This window comes from Pseudopodoces humilis, chromosome 31, assembly GCF_049639895.1.
Source record: "Pseudopodoces humilis isolate 2021_Gansu_Grassland_sample_001 chromosome 31, ASM4963989v1, whole genome shotgun sequence".
In the NCBI taxonomy this organism is placed as follows: domain Eukaryota; kingdom Metazoa; phylum Chordata; class Aves; order Passeriformes; family Paridae; genus Pseudopodoces; species Pseudopodoces humilis.
In genome coordinates, this window is record NC_142230.1 from 610,660 (window position 1) to 629,290 (window position 18,631).

General features: G+C 54.2%; 1 protein-coding gene and 1 long non-coding RNA gene across 2 annotated transcripts; both read left to right on the forward strand.

Annotated features, from left to right (window-relative positions):
• The first annotated feature begins 12,232 nt into the window (after nucleotides 1-12,232).
• On the forward strand, nucleotides 12,233-14,495 carry LOC102104555 (uncharacterized). The gene is made up of 2 exons (XM_005533395.3): nucleotides 12,233-12,258; nucleotides 13,607-14,495. Exon 2 carries the CDS (start codon nucleotides 13,653-13,655, stop codon nucleotides 14,175-14,177), a length of 525 nt encoding a protein of 174 aa, XP_005533452.2. The 5' UTR covers nucleotides 12,233-12,258; nucleotides 13,607-13,652; the 3' UTR covers nucleotides 14,178-14,495.
• A 2,609-nt stretch (nucleotides 14,496-17,104) lies between these two features.
• Nucleotides 17,105-18,410, forward strand: LOC106628773 (uncharacterized). The gene is made up of 3 exons (XR_001332182.2): nucleotides 17,105-17,151; nucleotides 17,314-17,342; nucleotides 18,191-18,410. It is a non-coding gene; the product is annotated as an uncharacterized LOC106628773 (long non-coding RNA).
• Nucleotides 18,411-18,631: the final 221 nt, after the last annotated feature.

An 18,631-nucleotide genomic window follows, 5' to 3' on the forward strand; every position in this document is an offset into this window, starting at 1 on the left:
ACAACCTGTGGGAAGCTCAGACTCGGCCGAGCCGGGCAGGGACCCCCTTTTCCTCATCCCACTGATCCCAATCCTATTTCTTGCCCCGGAGCCAGCTCTGGCAGCGGGAAAGGCAGCGCTCCACGATGCTGGAAGTGCAGGAGTTGAGGCGGAACGGGCTCCGTGGGGACGAGCGGGATTTGGTGTCCTTGGCGTCTCCGGCGTCCCCGAGTCCCTGGGATTGGGATGCGCAGGGATCCGTGGAAATCCCGCTTTGGGATGCGCAGGGATCCGTGGAGATCCCGCTTTGGGATGCGCAGGGATCCATGGAAATCCCGCTTTGGGATGAGCAGGGATCCAGGGAAATCCCGCTTTGGGATGCGCAGGGATCCAGGGAAATCCCGCTTTGGGATGCGCAGGGATCCAGGGAAATCCCGCTTTGGGATGCGCAGGGATCCGTGGAAATCCCGCTTTGGGATGCGCAGGGATCCGTGGAGATCCCGCTTTGGGATGCGCAGGGATCCAGGGAAATCCCGCTTTGGGATGTGCAGGGATCCGTGGAAATCCCGCTTTGGGATGCGCAGGGATCCAGGGAGATCCTGCTTTGGGATGCGCAGGGATCCAGGGAGATCCCGCTTTGGGATGCACAGGGATCCAGGGAAATCCCGCTTTGGGATGAGCAGGGATCCAGGGAAATCCCGCTTTGGGATGAGCAGGGATCCAGGGAGATCCCGCTTTGGGATGAGCAGGGATCCAGGGAAATCCCGCTTTGGGATGAGCAGGGATCCATGGAGATCCCGCTTTGGGATGCGCAGGGATCCCCCAGGATCGTGCCCTGGGCCTGGCAGGGCTCTTCCACGCTCAACTCCAGCACCTGGAGGGCGCAGGGCTCTGGAGCCACGGCTGGGAATTCCTGGGAAAGCTTTTCCAGGTTTTCCGTGCAGGTCCCGGCGGCGTCCGGGGGACACAGCTCCACGGTCAGGATGGATTTCTGGAGCGGGAACGTCATCACGCACATCCCGGGCGTCTCGATGGTGAAGGGCTCCTCTCCCGAGCTCGGGATTTTCACGGGATCCACGCAGGGCAGGGACGGGGAGGTGGCCCCGGGGGGGACCTGAGGGGGGCCACAGGGACAGGAGGGACAAAGGTCCTGGCAGGGGCAGGGATCCGCCTGGGAATTCTGCTCCGGGGCCACCACGGCGCAGGGATTGCTCTGGGCAGCCTCATCCAGGCGGGAACAGGGCGGGCACTGGGAATTCATCTCCCTGCGACGGAGAGCTGGAAGAAAAAAGAAGAATTTCACACCCGATCCAGCCAAAAAAATCAGGGAAAAACTCCTCATTTTTTCACATTTCTCCTCAAACTCCCAAACCCAGCTTTTCTCATGAAAATCTGCTCTCAGCCAAACAATTCCAACCATTTCCCAGCTTTTTTTTTTTTCGGGATAACAACGGATTTGATTCACGTTTTCATGTTTATAAATTTCAAGCTGTTTCATTCCCTTCCCCCGTTGTTTTTCCCCTTCCCCAGCTGTTTTTCCCTTCCCCAGCTGTTTTTCCCTTCCCCAGCTGTTTTTCCCTTCCCCAGTTGTTTGGAATGGATCCTGGATCTCCTGGCAGGACGGGGTTTAATCCCACTAAATCCAGTGCTGGAACAACAGGAATTTTCCAGAGCATCCATGAGAATTCTGGAATTACAACCAAGCCAGCACAAGGGAAGATTTTTACCCCTTGAAACTTTACCCCAGAGGAAACTGAGCACCATAAATCCCCCTTCTCCATCTTTCCCGGGAATCCATTCCAGAAGAAGGATCTGTGGGATCCCAAAAAGACTCACCTGGCTCAGGATCGGCAGGACGGAGGCGGCCGCGTTATCCCGGGATGTTCCAGGGATGTTCCCGAGCCTCCGGAGCTCCCCACGGCCTCGCTCCGCCTCTGCCCCGCCAGGGATGATTTGCCTAATTATTTTTAATGGAAAACGCCTATTTCCGTGGCCGGAGCTCGGGAATTCACCCGCAGACGCCAGGGAGGAATTTGGGAAATGAGTGGGATTCCCGGCCGGCTCTCCAATAATCACCCGGTGACGGGGCAGGATTTTGGGATGCTCTGACATCCTGCAGCCCAACACCTCGTGAGGTCCATTAGGGATGTGGGATTTGGGGGATTCCTTTATTTTTAGCCACGCCTGACCTTTTTCCTCCCTGTTTTTCCACCGAGCTGCTGGAAACTCTTCGCTCACCGCTCGTCTCGTGATGTTTTCCGAAGTTCTGACTCAAATCCCGCCTCCGTTGTCCTGGTGTGAGGAGCAGGCAGGTGACCGGAGGAGTGGCCACCACCCTTTTCCCTTCGTTTTACCCCAAAACAGCCGAATTCCACCCAGCTGGAAAACTCAGAAACCCAAAAATGCGAATCAAATCCATCCCCGTCCTCCACTCCCCTCCTCCAAAAAAAAAAAAAAGTTGGAAAATCATTGGAATTGTTTGGCTGAGAACAGATTTGAGCAAGAAAAGCTCTTTTTGAGGGAACAGCGAAGCAAAAAAAAAAGGAAGTTTTTCCTCCAAACTCCCAACCTAAGCGGTCACGAATCCCGAATTTTTTTTATTTCCAGGAAGTAACCAAAAAACCACCCAAATTTGGAGGGGGAAGAGCCAAACCCCTCCTTGGTCTCCTGGTGGAAATGGCCTCACCTGTGGTGCGTGCCCCTGGTTGTGTCACCGGGTGACTCCGGGCTGGGTGGCAGCGAGCAGGGGAGGAATTCCAGAGCCTTTGATGTCTCGGGAGAACTGGTTGGGTTTCTCCTCCTTCTTTTCCAGGCTGGGACGGATTTTCCGCGGGGAGAAGACGGCGGCTCCCGGCCGCGTGAAGTTTGTCACCTTCTCGGGCTGGGCGTGACCTCCCGGCACCAGAAATGGGCACAAAAACGAACCCAAAGGCCACCGAGATCCAAGAGCTCGTCCCTCATCGCCCTGGGTGTCACCTGCTGGAGCTGGGAGATCCTGGAGATCCTGGAAATGTGGAGATTTCCCTGGAGGCCAACAAATCCCAACAAATCAAATCGATCAGATCTGTGTTAAAAAGAGAAAATCGAAGAATTGTGGCAAAAATGAGCAGCGGGACCCGGGCAGGGATTGTCCCCTGGGGAATGTCCGGTGCTGTGTCCAGCTCTGGACAATCGTGGAAAGGGACGTGGAGGGGCTGGAGTTGGAGCCAGGGGTGGGAACGGGGCTGGGGAAGGTTCTGGAAAATCCTGAGGGAGCTGGGGGGGCTCAGCCTGGAGAAAAAGGGGATTCAGGAGGAATTTCGGGCTCTTCCAGGTGGGATTTGGGATCTGATCCCAGGGAACAGGGACAGGACAAGAGGGAACTGGGCCAGGGGAGGCTCAGGGTGGGAAATTTGGGAAAATTCCTCCTGGAAAGGGGGAAAAGCCTCGGAAGGGGCTGCCCAGGAAGGTTTGGAGTGGCCATCCCTGGAGGAATTCCTGGACCACATCTGGAGCTGTGTCCGATTGGGGTCCCACAGCTGAGACCACCCAGATGTTCCAGGGACCTTGAGGAAAAAGCGGATTTGGACACTCCGAAGGATTTTTCCCACCCCAGAAAGGACTTGGGGATGATCCTGGGGCCTCCCTGAACCATCCAAAATATTCATGGAGAGGCTCTTCCCACCGAGGCAAATTCCCAGATTATCGGGAGTAAAATTCCCAGCAGAGCGAACCAAGCCCCTTCCAGAATCCCATCCCAGCTCTGCAAGGAAATGCACCAAAACCTCTTTTTTTCCCCCCAGAGTTTAATCCCGAGGGGGATTGTTTCCAGGCTGCCTCATCCGCTCCGCACTTCCCAGTCCGTAGGAAATTCCTGGATGGGGAATTCCTCGCAGTCATAAGAGTCTCATGTCCCACCTCGGTGACATTAAAAATTATAATGTCAAGCGGAGTAATTGAAGGATTGGAGAGGAGCAGGTCTGGATTATTAAATATTTGATTTCCATACCCCTCAGGTGTCTCACTTCCGGAGCCACGGACACCGAAATCCTATAAAAGGATTCCTATTCCCCAGTTCCTCAAGCCATTTTTGGTTTCATTTGGTGCTGCCTGGTGGAGAATTGGGTAAGTCCGGCTCGGTTTCCCGGGAAGTCACCTGGAGCTTGGGGTTTTATTTCTTTCATTTTGGAGCCGCGCAGAAGCAAATTAAAAGACTTTAAAAGCGTTTCTGCTCGGGGATATTGGCATTGGGATTCCCCCAGATTTTAATTCCGGCTTCTCCGGGGTTTATTTGCTGTGGGTTTTGCTCTTTCTCGGTTGAGGAAGACAAAATTCTGTCTCTCTGTCTCCTGACCGGCTTCACCCGGGGAATTGTTGGATTTGGGAGAGATCAAAAGGCCAAGCTGGGACTTCAAAGGGGAGGCGTGGGAGGGGTGATAACGAGTGGAGACTCTGGGAAAGGCTCTGCCCGAAAGGAGGAATCGGGGTGGGAAGAGCCGGGCAGATTTTGTGGGAAAAGCAGCGGCAGCCGAGCCTTTCCTTGGGGAGCTTTTCCAGGCTGGAGCCCCCACTGGTGTCCTCTGGATGAGGGCGGGGTGATCCGGAGCCTTTTTGGGTGAAGTTAGGGAAGGAATGGCAAAGTTTCATCCTTTGGTGTGGGCAGGTGGAGGCTTCAGACCTTCCAGAAACCCTAAAGGAGCCCAAATCATTTTTTCTTCCTGTTTTGAGAGGAAATTGCTTGAAAATAGCTACAAATTTGTCTGAAATGTTTTCATGTGGAGTCACCTCCTCCCCACGGCTGTTTTTTCCCAGTTCAGGATTCTGTGGGGAAAAAAAAAAAGGTGGTTTAATTTTGGGTACAAAACAGCCCGGAATGTTCTCACACCTTTTAAATTTTATCCCTTTCCTGCTTCCAGCCTCCCCCACGTTCCCCCCCAAAAATGCGTCGCCCCACGGGCTGCCCGCTGAGCCAGATCTGCATCCCCCCTCCCGCCGTCCTGGCGCGAAGCTTCCCCGTGGGATCCAGCCTGGATTCCTGCGGCACCGGCGGAAGCTTCCAGTGCCTCCCTCCCTGCGGGATCCCCTGCTGCTACCCCGGCACCACCACCTATGTCAGCCTGGGCGGCCTGGCCGTGGCCCAGGCCACCGGCTGTGCCAATCCCTGCGGCCTGGTGGCCACCACGCGTGTCCCCCCGTGCTGCCAGGGCGTGTCCGGGGGCACCAGGACCTGCGGGAACCCCGGCTGCTGCTGCTGCCGGGTGACCGAGTACAGCACCAGCAGGCGGGATTGCTGCCAGGAGGTGGCCAAGAGCTCCACAGCCACCTGTCAGGATCCGTGTTGTCAGGAGGTCACCACGTGTGTCACCACCTGTCAGGATCCGTGTTGTCAGGAGGTCTCCAAGTGCACCACGACATGCCAAGATCCGTGTTGCAAGGAGGTCACCACGTGTCAGGATCCGTGTTGTAAGGAGGTCACCACGTGTGTCACCACGTGTCAGGATCCGTGTTGTAAGGAAGTCACCAAGTGCACCAGGACATGTGTGGACCCCTGCCACAAGGAGGTCACCAAGTGTGTCACCACGTGCCAGGATCCGTGTCGTCAGGAGGTCACCAAGTGTGTCACCACGTGCCAGGATCCGTGTCGTCAGGAGGTCACCAAGTGTGTCACCACGTGCCAGGATCCGTGTCGTCAGGAGGTCACCAAGTGTGTCACCACGTGCCAGGATCCGTGTCGTCAGGAGGTCACCAAGTGTGTCACCACGTGCCAGGATCCGTGTCGTCAGGAGGTCACCAAGTGTGTCACCACACGTCAAGATCCATGTTGTAAGGAGGTCACCACGTGCACCAGGACATGTCAGGATCCCTGCTGCCAGGAGGTCTCCAAGTGTGTCACCACGACATGCCAGGACCCGTGTTGCAAGGAGGTCACCGCGTGTGTCACCACATGCCAAGATCTGTGTTGCAAGGAGGTCACCAAATGCACCAGGACATGTGTGGATCCCTGCCGCAAGGAGGTCACCACGTGCACCACGACATGCCAAGATCCATGTTGCAAGGAGGTCACCACGTGTCAGGATCCGTGTTGTAAGGAGGTCACCACGTGTGTCACAACGTGTCAGGATCCCTGTTGTAAGGAAGTCACCAAGTGTGTCACCACATGCCAAGATCCGTGTTGTAAGCAAGTCGCCAAGTGTCAGGATCCGTGTTGTAAGGAAGTCACCAAGTGTGTCACCACATGCCAAGATCCGTGTTGTAAGGAAGTGACCACGTGCACCACCACCTGCGTGGACCCGTGTTGTCAGGAGGTCACCAAGCGTGTCACCACCTGTGTGGACCCCTGCTGCCAGGAGGTCTCCAAGTGCACCACAACATGTCAGGACCCGTGTTGTCAGGAGGTCTCCAAGCGTGTCACCACGTGCGTGGATCCGTGTTGTCAGGAAGTGTCCAAGCGTGTCACCACCTGTGTGGACCCCTGCTGTCAGGAGGTCACCAAGTATGTCACCACGTGCGTGGACCCGTGCGGCAAGAAAGCCGCCAGGGTCCTGACGCCGTGTTACGACCCCTGCTGCAAGAAGGTGACCAAGTGGAGCAGCCCGTGGGTGATTCCGTGGTGCAAGAAAGGGGCCAAGTCCAGATGTGGAGACCCCTGTTCCAAGAAGGGGAGCAAGTGCAGCTCCAGATGTGTGGACCCGTGTTACAAGAAGGTGCCCAAGTGCCCTGCCACGTGCCAGGATCCGTGCTGCATGACCAGGTGTGACCCCAGGTGTGTGGACCCGTGTTGTCAGGAGGTCGCCAAGTGCAGAGCCAGATGTGTGGATCCGTGTTGTCAGGAGGTCACCAAGTGCGTCACCACGTGTCAGGATCCCTGCTGTGCCACCAGGTGTGTCACCAGGTGTGTGGATCCGTGTTCCAAGGAGGTCACCAAGTGCGTCACCACGTGCCAGGATCCCTGCTGTGCCACCAGATGTGCCACCAGGTGTGTCACCAGGTGTGTGGATCCCTGCTGCCAGGAGGTCACCAAGTGTGTCACCACATGTGTGGACCCGTGTTGCAAGGAGGTTACCAAGCGTGTCACCACATGCCAAGATCCGTGCTGCCAGGAGGTCACCAAGTGTGTCACCAGGTGTGTGGATCCATGTTGCAAGGAGGTCACCAAGTGCACCACGACATGCCAGGATCCGTGTTGTGCCACCAGATGTGTCACCAGGTGTGTTGATCCTTGCTGTCAGGAGGTCACCAAGTGTGTCACCACGTGCCAGGATCCCTGTTGTGCCACCAGGTGTGTCAATCCCTGTTGTCAGGAGGTCACCAAGTGCACCACGACATGCCAAGGTCCCTGCTGTGCCACCAGATGTGCCACCAGCTGTGTGGATCCCTGCTGCCAGGGAGCGACCACGTGCTGCCAGGGGGTGACCAGGGGCGTCACCACGTGCCAAGACCCCTGCTGTGCCACCAGGTGTGTCACCACGTGCCAAGACCCCTGCTGTGCCACCAGGTGTGTCACCACGTGCCAAGACCCCTGCTGCCAGGGAGTGACCACCTGTCCCACCCCGTGCCAAGACCCCTGCTGCCAGGGAGTGACCACCTGTCCCACCCCGTGCCAAGACCCCTGCTGCCAGGGAATGACCACATGCTGCCAGGACGTCACCAGATGTGCCACCAGGTGCCAAGACCCCTGCTGTGCCACCCCTCAGGGCCGCGGGGGCGTCCAGGTTGTCACCAGGTGCTCCGACTCCTGCTCCACCACCTGCGTCACCCAGACCTGCCCCGTCTGCGGCCAGTGCTGCCCCGTCTCCTGCTGCCCGAAATTCCGGGCTCCCTGAGGGGATCCCGCTCCCCTTGGGGGGTTTCCCCGTGGAATCTCCAAGGGAAGAGTAAATCCTTAATTTTTCCTGGCGTTCTGCCTCGTTCCTGCTGTTTTTAACCTCAAGAAAGCGCCTTTCCTCGCGGGATGTAACCGAGCGATTTTGTGCCCCCGGGATTGTTCCCCGGGAGAAAGAATCCGCAGTTCCCCCTCGCAGCGGAGGAATTCCCCTCTTCCTTCTTCCCCGTGATCCTTTTCCTTTCTGTGTCTGAAGCAATAAAAGAAACGATCTTGGCATCGGCCTCGTGCATTTCCTTCGCTTCCCTTTTATCCTTTTAATTCCTTTCCTAAAATCCCGATTTTCGTAAAAAAAAAAATAAATGCTTGGGAAAGGTCTCGCGGGGATCATGGAGTGCCCTGGGATGGAAGGGACACACAGGGATCATCAAATCCAGCTCCGGGCCCTGCCCAGGACATCCCAAAATCCCACCGTGTCCATGGGAGCGTTGTCCTGGTGGGTTTGGGATGTGGTGACCGTTCCGTGGGGTCAGCGCTCCCACATTCCGGTGGGAAGAACCTTTTCCCAAAATCCCTCCCAATTCCCAACCCCTGGCACAGCCCCAGCCCTTCCCTCAATCCTGACACTGGCCTGATATCCCAGATCAATGGCTGATATCCCAGATCAATGGATGATATCCCAGATCAATCCCAGATCAATGGATGATATCCCAGGTCAATCCCAGATCAATGGTTGATATCCCAGGTCAATCCCAGATCAATGGATGATATCCCAGACCAATCCCAGATCAATGGTTGATATCCCAGACCAATCCCAGACCAATCCCAGATCAATCCCAGACCAATCCCAGACCAATCCCAGACCAATCCCAGATCAATCCCAGATCAATCCCAGCTCAATCCCAGCTCAATCCCAGCTCATTCCCACCCGCTGACAAAACACCCGGAAAACCCAAATAAAGGGGAACATCCCTGCTCTCCCACCGATCCCAAAACCCCAGTGCGGGTCAGGACCATCCCAGGAGATTCCCGAGGAAGGAGGACGGCCCGGGGAGGGTTGGGGAGCAAATCCCCCTTGGAATTCGGGCAGGAGGAGCGGGGGCGGCGGCAGACAGGGTGGAACCGTCTGGAAGCCGCCACCATCTCCTCCAAAGATGCCCCAAGGGCTCGGTGACAACCTTGGAGCTCCTCTGTTCCCTCCTCTCTGTGGGGAGAACCTCTCCAAAACTCCTCGAAAATTCCTTTCTGGAATTTTCTGCGCCAGAAAGTTTCCTCCGCCCCTGCTCCCAAATCTCTGTTTTCTGGGAAATAAAATGCAGGTGGGAAAATAAATTGGTTTTGGATTAGTTTTTCCCTTCTGGCGTGGTATTTAATCCTTCAGATGTCTGTAAAATTCAGATTTAAATCACCTCGGAGCAGCAGAGAGCAGAAACACAATTTCCAGGGTTAAAAAAAACAAATCCAGACGGGAATTCTATCTGCGTGAGCACCTGGATGTTTATTCCACACCTGTGAAATTAAAACAGGCAGAAAAATCACTGCTCACCGCAAGAAAATGTTGTAGAATCGCTCTGTGCAGTGAAGTTCTCCGAGCTCTAAAATTTCCACGGAGATCAAAACAATTTTATCCACAAAAGTAAAAAAAAAAAATATCCAGAGGAAATCCAGGGATTTTTCCTGAAAAAAAAAATAATATAGAAAAATCAAAGATATAAAAGAGGTGAGGAATTCATTTTTTGGTTTGTTTTTTTTGGGGTTTTTTTTTTTGTTTTTTTGTTTGTTGGTTTTTTTTTTGTTTTTGTTTTTTTTTTCCATAACCACAGCCAGTTCCTCCTTCCCAGATTTAATTACCCGGGTGCTAATTGTCATTCTTCCCTGAGCGCTCACCTTCCGGAGTAAACAGGAAAAGAGGCTGGAATGGTGGGATTTGGGTTCCTCCGGGAACCGGGACCTCGTGGCTGGATCCAAATTCTCCCTCGGGCACGGGCTGAAGGAGCAGCTCGCGTCCATGTGAGGCTCAGTGTCCTCTTCTCTCATCCTCCCGGCATCCCAAAAATTCCAGGATTCCCGGAGCCACCCGGGAGCCGGCTCAGACCCTCCCGCCTTCCCCGGGACCTTGTGGGAATGAGGAGAGGGGAAAGCTGGGTCTGATGAGGGCCCGGGAGGTTTAATTGTGACCGGGAGTGGAGGGATGGGGCAGGAAAATGGGGAGAATCCCTGATTTCCCTGGGAATCGATGGAAATATGCAGGAAAAAAAAACAATTCCTTTTCTTGCTTGGGAAAATGGGAATCACGCACGGGGTTGGAGCTCGACCCCGTGTCCAGTTCTGGAAAATCATGGGAAAATGGACAAGGAGGGGTTGGAGAGTGGGATGGGAACGGGGCTGGAGCGGCTGGAGAAGGGTCTGGAAAATCCTGAGGGAGCTGAGGAGGCTCAGCCTGGAGAAAAGGGGATCCAGGGGGAATTTTGGGCTCTTCCAGGTGGGATTTGGGATCTGATCCCAGGGAACAGGGACAGGACAAGAGGGAACGGCCTCGAGCTGTGCCAGGGGAGGTTCAGAGTGGGAAATTTGGGAAAATCCTTCCTGGAAAAAGGGGAAAAGCCTCAGAAGGGGCTCGGGGAGGTTTGGATCCCATCCCTGGAGGTGTCCGAGGAATTCCTGGATGTTGGTCTGGGTCACCAGGCGGTGACCGGGCACAGCTCGGACTCGATGCTGTGGGAGATCTTCCCCAAGCTCAGGGATTTTGGGATGCTGGGAAATCTTTGTCCCTCCAGCACAAGATGGGGCTGGACCCTTGGAGCTGGGGGTGCTGCCCTCACGGAATTCCCTCCTGGAATTCCCTCCTGACCCGCTCGGGGAGGAGTCACCGGAGCCACCGGAGGACGTGGCTGCGGGGTCCTGACTCACCGGCACCAACGTGACGACTCCGAGGGCTCCAATCGCCCATAAACGTAATGGAGATTCCCAAATAATCCCCAATTAGGGATAACCACCCCACCCCCTTGACGTTCCCACCCGCTGCCAGCGCGGATCCCTTTACGTCTCCGGAATTAATCCGCCTTTGGAAGGTTCCAGTTTCTCGCTAATCAAAGCTAACGACGGGGTGTAAAATAACTCGGGTTGGAAAGGCGCAGGACCGGTCCTCAGAGATGGTTTTGAGGTGAGCCTGGAGCCTGAGGAGATAACGAGGAGCCGTTCCGACCGGAATATGGGATATTCCTCGGGAAGATAAGAGTTGGAAGCAGCTCTGGGGGGAAAATTTCTACACCCGGCAGCTCGAGGAGGAGAAAACGAGGAGGGATTCGTCTGCCTAAAATTCCTGCCGGGTGCAGTTTCTCCTCCCGTGGCAAAGGAGGTGTTTAAGACGAGCAAACCACACTCCGCGAATCCAAATTTATCCCTGGAAAAGCCTCCGGGGCAGCGCAGCCTCCGGAGAGGGGGCAGGAGCTGAGTCTGTGGAAAAGCTGAGCCACCAAAAGCCGTGGAGATCCGTCAGCTCCGGCTGGAATTCCTGGGAAGGAACCGGTGCTGACGCCTGGAATTCTCCGGGAGACTCCGGGTTTGGGGCATAAACAGGACGTGCTGCTCGTGCTGGGTTGGTTGGTTTTGGGTGGGTTTTTTTTCCTCTGTTTAGCGTTCTTGTGATGGTCACATTCCCACCTCCGTGACTGGAATACCTGGAAGAAAGGTGGATTTTCCTTAATCAGCAAAAGTTTAATAAAAATTGTATCCCGGGCCTAAATCCCACTTAAACTGGAGCCTTTTGTGCTTTTGTGGGAGGGAAAAGCATCTTTAAAATGAGGATTATTCCGCCTTGAAATGTTCCTCAAAGGACCCGGAGTTGTGTCCCTGTTGGAATTTCCAAGCACGGATGGTTAATCCATGGAGAGGAATGGGTTGGATGAATGAAATAATTTAATTTACCAGGAAAACAGGGACCTCAGGGTTTTGTGGGAGCGCTGGAGGATCGGTTGTGCCTTCCCATGAGAATTAGGACAGGGTATTTCTCATAGTAAATCCAATTAATTATCCATCTTCCCTAATAACAGCCATTCCCCAGCTGGAAAAACCCCAGGTATCAAAACCCGACATTTATGGAAATAAGGCCGTGGAAACGTCGCGGCACATTAAAACCCTTCCTAAAAACCAATTAATTCATCACCCTCTGGTTTGCTGGGTTGGTTTTTTTTTTAATGACTCTGCCATTCCCGTTGGGAATGACCGGGATGGGCGCGGGGCTGGCTCAGCATCACCTGCTTTCCTGGAAGAGGGCTTCCACCAAAAATTAGGATGCAAACAAACATGCAAAGCATGTGGAGGTGGAGCCTGCCGGGGCAGTTTGTGGTCAGCTGTCCGTCCCCCTGGGCTCCCGCGCTTCCGGAGCTGACGCCACTCCGGCCGTATAAAAGGTTCGGATTTGGAGGCTCCCGCCAGTTCCTTTGGCTTCTCCGTCGCTCGCCAGGACCGGTGACCCGGTAAGTTCTCCTTGGCTTTATCAGGGAATTTTTATCAGGATATCTCGTGGAGAAGAGTGTTCATTCCGGGTCCCGGGAATGCTTCGCTTCCGTGCGTCTCTTCCAGGGATTTTCCTGGAATTGGGGATTTTATTTAGGGTTTGCTCTGCCTGGAGGAGCTTGGAGAAGTCACCTCCTCCGAAAGTGTGGCTGCCTCTCCTCCTCCCTCCTGCTTAATTTGTTCCTACCTCGTTAAGGCTGGGAATTAAATAAATTAATGGATGCTGCGGAACAGCTCCTGGGACTTCAAACGGGATGGGTGGGAAGAGGCTTTATCCAGGAGGAGGGAGCTGCAGGATTCCCGAGGGCAAAGCCAGGGGAGACCTCTGGGAGAAGCCAGGAGGAGGAAATGAGTTGGGAATGGGCGCTGCAACCCTTCCCTCACCAATGGATGAGCCACGTTTATCCCCACCCCAAAAAAATTCCAGTGGCGCCCCAGGATCTGGAGGATCATCAGGATGGGAGAGCTGGGAATGTTCAGCCTGTGGAGACCTCAGCTCCAGGATCTGCAGGGAAGACTTAGAGGGATTTTTCCTCGGGAACTGGAGAGACAGGAAAAGGGGGAAAGGGTTTGCACTGAAATAGGGGAAATTTAGGTTGGATCTGGGGAAGGAACTGCGAGGCCCTGGTTATTCCAGGTTATTCCACGGATTCCACATCCCTGGAAGCGTCCAAGGCCAGGTTGGACAGGTCTTGCAGCAACTCGGTCTGGGTTGGAAGCAGGTGGTCATTGAGATCCCTCCCAACCCAAACCACGCCACGATTCCATGGGATGATGGCGGGATTTGTGGCCTCTGGGCTTTGTGGTTGGGAATTCCCAGCACGGGGGACGGGCCCAGGTGGGTGGAGGATCCGAAAAGGAGGAGATAAACCCTGGAACATCTGCCCATGGATCCGAGAATAGCAGGAACTGAAGAATTTTTCTCTTCTGGCTTCTACTAAATTGGACTCTGGGCAATCCCAGAGTAAAATTCAGGAATTACTGCTCGAGGATTCCTAATAGGCTCCCAATGAAGGAAGGGATTCTCTGGCAGCGTAATTCCATCAATAATTCCATAAATCCCCGGGATTAGCCCAGACCTTGGCGCTCACAACGCCGAGCTCATGGATTTGATCCCTGCAGGGGCCATTCCCTGGAGAGCTGGACTTGGTGAGATCCTTGTGGGTCCCTTCCAACTCCAGAACCCAGGAATCCTGGACAGAGGCGGCTTTTCCCAACATTCCTCAGCCGAACCTGCCAGGACCTCACGCCGTCGATAAGCATGGACCGATACCCTGACTTTCTCTTTTTTTTTTGTCTCTTTCCCAGCTTTTTCCCAAGCTTTTTCCCAGTTTTTTCCCAGCTTTTCCTGAGGATGTCCTACTACTACGAACAGTGCAAGCAGCCCTGCCTGCCCCCTCCCATCTGCCTGCAGAAGTGCTCCAAGTGCCCGGAGCCCTGCGCCACGCAGTGCGTCGAGGTCTGCCAGGCCCCCTGCGCCAGCCAGTGCTCCACCGCCTGCGTGCCGCAGTGCGCCGACGTTTGCGCCGAGCCCTGCGTGCCGCAGTGCGCTGACGTTTGCGCCACGCCCTGTGCCACCACGTGCGCCACCCAGTGCGCGGAGCCCTGCGTCCCGCAGTGCGTCGACGTTTGCGCCACCAGCTGCGTCCCGCAGTGCGTGGATGTCTGCCCTGCCCAGTGCTCCACCCAGTGCCCCGCCCAGTGCTCCACCCAGTGCTCCACCCAGTGCCCCACCCAGTGCCCCACCCAGTGCCCCGCCCCGTGCGCGGAGCCCTGCGTCACCAAGTGCGTGGAGCAGTGCCAGGCCGAGGTTTGCAGCGCCAAGTGCGTGGAGTCGTGCGAGACCGTGTGCCTGGAGCCCTGCTCCCACCCCTGCTGATCCCGGCCCCGCCGAGCGGCTCCGGTGACCCCGGTGAGGAGCCCGAGCCGCGCGTTCCGGGATGGAAAACACGGCGCAGACCCATCGGCGACGCAACCAGGCTTCTCCTGCTCTGATCCTGCCACGTTCTCTTCCTCTTGGAAGACGTTTCCTCTCCCAGTGTTTCCCTGTGTTTTCACTTCTGCTCCTGCCGCGCCGGCGTTTTTCCTTGGGCGTTCCCGATATTTTGGGAACCTCGGGAAGCGCCGTCAGCAGCTGGTGGTGGAAGATGCCGACGCTTTTCCCCTTCCCTTCTCCTCTTGTCTCTTCTCAGTCTTGTCAATTCTCTGTGCAGCAATAAAAAAATGACCATCGATGGCACCAGGTGTCTTTTGCCTTTCTTCTCCCCGTTTCCACCTCCTCAGACCCCAAAACTTCTTCCGTAATTTCTGTTTTCAAGAGTGGTTGGGGAGGGGTTTGGTGCCGGAAGTAAAAAAACCCCACATTTTAATATGGAGAAATTCCTTCTAATTCTACAAGGAAATCATCATCAATTATTTCCTGAATATTATTGATAGAAATCTGATTTTTCAGACAGAATTTTGGTCTTCACAGCTTGAGGCTTTGGGGGCAAATCCTAGAAACTGTTGAAAGGCGAATTAAATGGAAGAAAGCCTTAATAAAGAAAGAACTGAACACCTGGAAGGCAAAATTTTAAATAAATATAAACACACCTTTATTCTGGATAAGTTTGAAGCTGAAGGGTGACCCCATTGCCCGGAGGGAGTTAAACCCATTAAAAACCCCAAATTCCGGAGATAAAGGTTGTGCCTGTGGCTTTCTTCACCTCCGTCTCCGTGCCGGCCACGCCATTCCCAGTCTGGGAATGCTGAAATCGCTCCCCACCCACCCCCTCATTAAGGGAAGGGTGGGGAATGTCTAATCTGGAGAAGAAAAGCGAGATATTTATATTCAGGGGCGTGCCAGCGGTGTTTCCAAATCTGTTTCCAAACCTTTTTAATGTGCAGGTGGGGAGGCGAGGAGCAGGCTCCTCTCGGTGTCCCTCGATGTCGACACCAGGAGGTGACACCGAAAAAGGTGACACCGAAAGGTGACGCCCTCAGAACGGGGGGGGATCACGTCTGAAAATAAAAACCTGAGCACAAAAAAACAACCTGAGCACTCCTGAGGGAAAAGCAGGAGCAGGAATTCCCCCCCAAAAAAAAAAGTATGGGAAATGAGGAATTAGGACCTGAGGAGGGGAAAATCAGGAGCAGGAATTCCCCAAAAAAAAAGGATGGGAAATGAGGAATTCGCACCTGAGGAGGGGAAAATCGGGAGCAGGAATTCCCAAAAAAAAATGGATGGGGAAATGAGGAATTCACACTTGAGGAGGGGAAAATTGTGAGCAGGAATTCCCAAAAAAAAATGGATGGGGAAATGAGGAGTTCACACTTGAGGAGGGGAAAATTGTGAGCAGGAATTCCCAAAAAAAAATGGATGGGGAAATGAGGAGTTCACACTTGAGGAGGGGAAAATTTGGAGCAGGAATTCCCAAAAAAAAAAGGATGGGAAATGAGGAATTAGGACCTGAGGAGGGGAAAATTGTGAGCAGGAATTCCCAAAAAAAAATGGATGGGGAAATGAGGAGTTCACACTTGAGGAGGGGAAAATTGTGAGCAGGAATTCCCAAAAAAAAAAGGATGGGAAATGAGGAATTAGGACCTGAGGAGGGGAAAATTGTGAGCAGGAATTCCCAAAAAAAAATGGATGGGGAAATGAGGAATTAGGACCTGAGGAGGGGAAAATTTGGAGCAGGAATTCCCCAAAAAAACGGATGGGCAATGAGGAATTAGCACCTGGAATTCCTCCATGGAATTTTCTGATCCAGGCTCTGCCTCAGGAGTGATTTTTGCGGCATCCTGGGGGCACGGAGGAGGTTTTGGGGATCAGGAAAAGCAACCCCACACTTGGACCAGGAATTCCCAGGAAAGTGGATGGGGAGATGAGGAATTTGAGCCCCAAATTCCTCCAAACTTTTGGGGATCCAGGCTCTGGAATGCCACTCTGGTGTCCTCTTGGAGGCCTGGAAGAGGTTGAGATCCTGAATCATGTTAAAAATTTAAATTGGGAATCACGTGGAGCTCCTCTGCTCCGTGAGTCACCTGATTCTGGAGCATCCTCATCCCCATCCATCCAGCCACTGGAATTTTCCCCGTTTTCCCTGGGATCAGGGGTCAGGAGAGCACCTGGAAAATCCAGAGGAAGTGGCCAGAGGGACCCGGCCATTTCCTGTGGCCAAGCCCTGATGCACCAGCTGTGGTCAGCGCCAGGAATTGCTGGAATTCCCGGAATATTTGCAATAAGTTGGGGATATTTCATCAGGGTGGAGGTGGAGGAGCCTGGAAAATTTTCCTAATTTCTTGGGGAGGAAAAAGAAAAGTTTAATTCCTGTTCTTGGGATGGGAATTAGAGAAGGGAAACAGCAAAATCCAGAATCGCAGGGTTCCGAGCTGGGATCTGTTGCTTTTCCCAGGAGATGGGAGAGATTCCCAACCCCTCTGGGATTTCTGGAGACCCCCCCAGCTGCTCCCCAACCAAAATCATCCCTAAAACTCATTCCCGAGTGGATGTGATTGGATGATTCCCGTCCCAGCTGCCGGTTCCTGGTGGGATCTCTGCCTGGAACAGAGACGGGCCGAATTATTAATGAATTATTAATGAACTATTAATAAATTATCAACAAATTACCCGGCGATGAGCAGCCCTGGGTGTGCCCAGTCCCCCGCAGCCGGGAGAGGAGGGAATCTCTCCCAGACTTTGACTGAGGTCCAGGAGGTGGGAGCGGAGCCGGTTCCGGTTGTGAAAGATTCTGGTCACCGAGTTTAATCCGGAGTCATCGGCCCTTCCGCAGGGATATAAAAGCCGCTCCGTCGGGAGCCTCCACACCCGCAGCGGCTCCTCCTGAGCTCCCTCCTCCCGCAGGACGTGCCAGGTGAGTCCTTCCCTGCCGTTTCGCTGCCCCGAGCTTGGAAAAAACGGGATTTCCCCCCCCTTTTCCTTTCCCAATCCCCAAAAAATTCCGCCTGCAGCGGGTGGTGGAATTTTGGGGGGGTTTTGGGGCTCTTTGGCTCAGAGCTCCGTGATTTTTTCCCAGGCTGATAAGAATCCCGTGGATAACCGAAGGTTGGTGTCCGTGGGCAGACGGTGGAAGAGCTTCCCGGATTTCCAGGGATCCCGGCTCTGTTTCCTTGGATAAAATCCTCATTCCGCCCTAATTTCGTGGCTCTGGGTGTGGCTCCTGCTCTGGGCGGTCTCAGGGAGCTGGGAAGGGACGTGGTGGTTCCAAAAAATCCATACCAAATATTGGGATTGGCACCAAATACTGGGAATATTATCAAATACTGGGAATATTATCAAATACTGGGAATATTATCAAATACTGGGAATATTATCAAATACTGGGATTGGTATCCAATTCTAGGACTGTTAGCAAAGGATTTTTCCCTTTCAAAAACTCCCAACCCTGAAATTTTCCCTCTTTTCCTCTTTGGTCGCTTTTCTTGGAGCTTCTCCCTGAGTCCAGCTTTCCTCCAAATCCACATTTTTTTTTTCCCCCCGAGCATTTAAAGTTGAGATTCCCAGGAAATAAAGGAGCAGAGGGAAGGAAGGAAAGCCCCAGGTGCTGCTTTGTCTCCTCTCCAGCTCTGCAGCCTTTTCCTGGCTTTGCTAGGCTGGGTTTGGCCTCTGATCCCAGTTTTAGGCAGAGCCATCCCCCCATCCTTCAGTGGAGCCACCGATCCCGCAGGGAATGGGGTGGGATCCCCAAAAAAAAACCCCCCAAAAACGGGCTGGAAACGGAAATCCCCAAAATCCGGGCAGCCCTGCAGCATCCTCGGGGATTTAATCCCGGGAGCCGCCTGGATTTGCTCCGGGATTAAATCCATGGGGTCAACCTCGGAGCCGCAACGCCCCGAAAGGGCCAATCCAAGCTCCAAAAAAACCCCTAAAATCCCGCTGTTTTTGGATTCCAGGCTGATCCAGGATGTCCCAGCAGCAGAAGCAGCCGCAGCAGATCCCGGCCCAGTGCCAGGAGAAGTGCGGGGCGCTTCCCAAGGGGGTCCAGCAAAGCCAGGCCTCCAAAGGCCAGGCCAAGGCGGCCGTCAAGAGCCTCCCCCAGCAGCAGCAGCAGCAGCAGCAGCAGCAGTGCTCCAAGCAGAAGTAGAATCCATCCCAAATCCCAAATCCCGCTTTTTCTCCACCTCTCCGGGCTCCCGGGAACCTCTCCGGACCTGCTCGCCGGCCGGGATTTACCCGGCGACAAGACGGGCTTAATTAGGGCTAGAAATGAATCATTAATTCCGGGTTTGATTTGGGTTGTGGCGCAATAAAATGATGGAATGGCCTCGTTTTTCCCGGTGGTTTTGTTGGTGATTTTCTCCCATTTTTCCCTTTTCCTTTTTTCTCTTGTTTTC

Bases quoted from the DNA above. Each gene is read 5' to 3' on its own strand.
- LOC102104555 (XM_005533395.3), top strand. From the start codon at position 13,653: ATGTCCTACTACTACGAACAGTGCAAGCAGCCCTGCCTGCCCCCTCCC.